The sequence below is a fragment of the Epinephelus fuscoguttatus genome, linkage group LG13, assembly GCF_011397635.1.
Source record: "Epinephelus fuscoguttatus linkage group LG13, E.fuscoguttatus.final_Chr_v1".
In the NCBI taxonomy this organism is placed as follows: Eukaryota; Metazoa; Chordata; class Actinopteri; order Perciformes; family Serranidae; genus Epinephelus; species Epinephelus fuscoguttatus.
Genome location: NC_064764.1, coordinates 16,632,491 through 16,636,704, shown reverse-complemented (window position 1 = coordinate 16,636,704; position 4,214 = coordinate 16,632,491). Strand labels below are relative to the sequence as shown.

General features: G+C 44.5%; 1 protein-coding gene across 1 annotated transcript; it reads right to left on the bottom strand.

The window, feature by feature from the left end:
- Positions 1-308: 308 nt before the first annotated feature.
- Positions 309-3,151, bottom strand: vgll3 (vestigial-like family member 3). Its single transcript, XM_049593837.1, has 4 exons — positions 2,718-3,151; positions 1,520-1,880; positions 863-1,408; positions 309-747 (listed from the first exon to the last, which is right to left on the bottom strand). The coding sequence occupies exons 1-4, from the start codon at positions 2,820-2,822 to the stop codon at positions 707-709; spliced, it is 1,053 nt and encodes a 350-aa protein (XP_049449794.1). The 5' UTR covers positions 2,823-3,151; the 3' UTR covers positions 309-706.
- Positions 3,152-4,214: the final 1,063 nt, after the last annotated feature.

The window sequence follows — 4,214 nt, the reverse complement described above, 5'->3', positions numbered from 1 at the left end:
TCTCTGATTTTACAGGAGAAGAAGCACCAATCATTTTATGGGATGTAATGGAAAAGGAATTTGAATATATCACACACAAGGCATTAGTAAATTTATGTCTGAGAAAAAAACAACAACCATTTTCAAATACAGTTCAACAATTTATTACTTAAACATACAGTACCAATATTTACACTACACAATCCCGTAGACAAAAATAGTAAAGTAGCATTCAGGCAAGAATTTTAGCATCCAGCAAACAAAAACTTAGCTTGGCAAAACTGTACACACAAAATACATTTACAGTCGTCTGCAAACATTTACTGTACAAAAAAAAAAAAAAAAAAACAGACAAAAAAATGTGGATCAAAATCAAGCTCTTGAAACAGAACCACTTGGTCTCACATTGCATGAAAAAAGAAATGGTGTGTTGTGCCCACAGAGAAGAAGAGGCCCCCCATCCTTAAAGCTAGTAGTCTGTTTTTATCACTCTTCGAGGGCCTCGACCTGCAGCAGAAGCAGTAGATCGCCGTCATTTAGGTCCAAAGCCTGAGTTCATCTCCATAATAAGTTGTGTGGACAGTGCAGGACTCACAGTCTTTGCTACAGTAAGCCTTTTATCTACATTGTACATTACAGTGCTGGTGTTGCAGCCATACATTGATAGAGCCACAGAGTAGGTCCTTTTTGGTGTGATTGATATTCCGTCTTGATGTCAGTGCACCAGTTAGAACCAAACTGACGTCTTTGCTTTGGTCTGATCGAGAGCTGCGGGAGAGGAAGACAGAAGGTAAAGTTACTGCTGTGCTTACTTTCACTTACTGCACAACAAGTTAAACAAATGCTTGCAAGTCCGTGAATGAAGAATTTGTTTCGTATCTACCTGAGTCATACACCTCCAAGGATCCATGGAGGGCTGGAGGGGTCCAGGTGACAGAGGTAGCCGTGACGGGGCTGTTGCTGCCAGGGTCCATCTCCGTCTTCACCCCCTCGCTGTGTGGGGAGCTCCCTGCGCTGGTGGTCGGCTGGTTCTGGTTCCTGACGCCGGGCAGCAGCAGAGGATTAAACCTGGGATCCAATGCTGGGCTGTGGGTCGGGTAAGAGTGAAGCATGGGGTGGTGGTGCCGGGTGTGGATGTGGGGGTGCGGGTGAGGATGGTAGACGTTGTGGACGTTGGGGTAACCGCTTGTGCTCTGGGGGCTCAGGCTGTAGGTCCAGCTATCGGAAAGGGCAGCCGGAGGCGGGAGGCTGGCCTGGGAGAGCACGTGGTCGGCCCACAGAGATCCATCTGGGTGGTTGAAGGAAACGGGGCTGGAGGAGAAGTCCGGGTGGACCGAGACAGAGACAGATGGGAGGCACGGGCTGGCCTGGGATGGATAGGTGGTGTTCCACATTGAGCTGCTCTGACCCTCAGAGAGAGATGCACCATCTGAAACAAATATCGAAAAACAATTCCAGTGTTTTAAGGACTGTAATAATAATAAGGATCAAACACATAAAGTATTTTGAGATCTAGTTCAGATTTGTCTCCCACCCTCACCTTTCCATAAGCCAGCAGCGGCTGAGGGAGACGGCTGAGTCACTCTGATCGGTTTGGTCTCGCTGTTGAAGGTGCTGGACTGGCTGAGAGCGCGGGAGAAGTGCTCATCTACCACGTCACCGATATCGCCTTGAAAGTAGGTGAACAAAACACACCGGGAGCTCAAGTACTCCGCCTCTGCTGGTTGAGTACTGTCCTTGAGCTCTGAGCTGGATGTGGATCTACGGCCTGAGTCGGTCACTGGTGCTGCAGAACCCTGCCGGAGGCCCTGATCCCTGGAGAGCATCCCTCTTCCTCCTCCTTGCTGCTGCTGCTGCTGTTCCATACACTCCTGCATCTTACTGTAAACACTCAGCCTCTTCTGAGGGAAAAGACAGAGAGAGAACAACTTTTAGATCCATGGAATAAAGTATATTTGAATAAAACTGCAGAAAAATACATTTTAGTAGAGCCTAAACAGAATAAAGAACCAAATCTTATTACAAATGCTGGTAAAATACTGTTGTTTTCCACTCAATAAAATCACAACTAAACTATTTCCAAGCATCATACCAGTGATCATTTTATAAGCGGCTCGTGTGTGTGAAAATGACTTTCCTTTTTCCCATACTGCATTCCGACTATTTGTAAAGCTCAGTGTGCCTCATCCACATTCCTGAGTGACTGACCGGCTGTCATTACATCACCATTTGACCGCAGGATTAATAGTTTCGTGTCATCACGCCTGACCTGAGGTGAATGCCGAGCCTCGGGCTGGAATTTAATCATTCAAAACTCAAAATTGAAGTTAAGAGGTGTGTGTATGAGGCGTGAAGAAAGTTTGAGGTGGTGCCTTTAAGAGCAGTCAGTCGATATAGAGAGACTTAATGCGTAAAAGCGAAATGATTTGTCATTAAAAAAAAATCTACAACATATTCCTACAGTAACTTTTATTATAGATAAATCACAAACTTTATGGTATGCCTTATCCCCAAAGTTAACTTAGTGTTAAATATTCTGTAGTACTTTGTACTACCTTTGTAACTTAAATAACTAATACTAGTACAGTTAGTTATGCTGTTTAAGTTTTGGACACAGAGTTCATTTTGATCCAAGATGGCACGCGCTCTTAAAATGTCCTCTAATGAAATGAAAATACAGTTCTTATCTAAGGTTGTGTCACCCAGTCGCTACACAAGTTGCATGAGGAATATCTCACCTGTTGTTGCTGGTGATGGTGGTTATAGTAGGTCGCCTTGTACGCCGCTGCAGGGAGGTAGTGCGCCCCATAGCTTTGGTGGTACATTACATCCAGGCAACTCATAGCGACGGACCAGAGCGGTGAGTGACGAGAGAGAGTCGGAGGAGAGAAACGCGCACAACACAGCCGAGGGCGTCTCTCCACTCCTGAGACTTCAGACGGGCTGTATCCTCCGAGCCATCGGTGCCTCCATATATGCCCAAACGCATACAATAGCCATGCCGTCCAGTTTGCATACAGACAATGCGCCCTCCCGCTGCGCGCTTTACCAGCACCACCCGGGGCCACAAAATGGATCAAAACGGTACGAGACGCACACACTGTATCCTAAAAAAGAAAAAAAAAATCTTCTCTGACAAGTTTTCAGAGCGCTTCTGATTGGGTGAGTAAGCCTTCCCTCCTTCTCTCGCTTTCTGTTTTGGAGGGGAGTTATATTTAGAGAGGGATGGGGCCATTTACTCACGCCCACCGGGGAAGGGCCTGCATGGAGCAGTAGGGTTTAGCAAGGCACTAACACAGCCGTGAGTCTAATGGTTCTATTCCCTATGGTGGTACAGTACTCATTCATAAAAGTTTATGTACTCATATGTTGCTGATGGTCATATTAAGGTCTTATAGTTCAGAGACCCCTGACCTCGGGACTGTGTCAGAGCTTAGGACTTTATAAGAAGTCCCTCTGTACAGAACGTTCTAACTAGATCCTAATGTATTTATTCCGTTAACACCTCAGTTATATTGTCTGTAAATCTGATATCCCAGGGGTGTCAAACATAAGGGCTGCAGGCCAGAACCAGCCCTCCCTAAGATCCAATCTGGCCCACTGGATGACTCTGCACACCTAGCCTAGTACTGATGCACTTGTGAAGGCTAAGAGGTGCCAGGTTTCAAGAGCAAGTCAAACAGTGAGTACTTCATGTAAAATGCTGCTTCAGAGGCTCTTCCAACCTGGCCAGAATACAGTTCTCTGAAAAATAAAACAGTACTAATTGTGGTCATATTTTAAGATATTGAACATTGTGCAAAATATCAATCAGCAGCTTCAGTACAAACTAATATGTATCAGACGTCTATCTTTAAACAATACTGGTGGCTGTGTATGGAAAAATGCACATGTAATGACAGTGAGTAAAAGACTGACTGAATGTGGATATATTGTGACATGATAAAATTGCACTTATTTTTCTTATGGCATCTCAGGATGTTTAGAATTTGTTTTGTAAATGGATTAACATTCTCAGAATATTGAAAATAAAATAAAGAGAAAGATTTGGAGGTGCTGTTATTTATAGGTTATTATGCAGTGATTTTAATAGTCAGGCACACTCAATAGATTTGGGCTGTATGTGCCCCATGAACTAAAATGAATCTGACACCCCCGTGCATTGTTTTAAAACGTTCTCCACACTTCCAGGAACAATATGAATCCTTTGCTGTTTTGTTTCTTTGTCGGCTCAT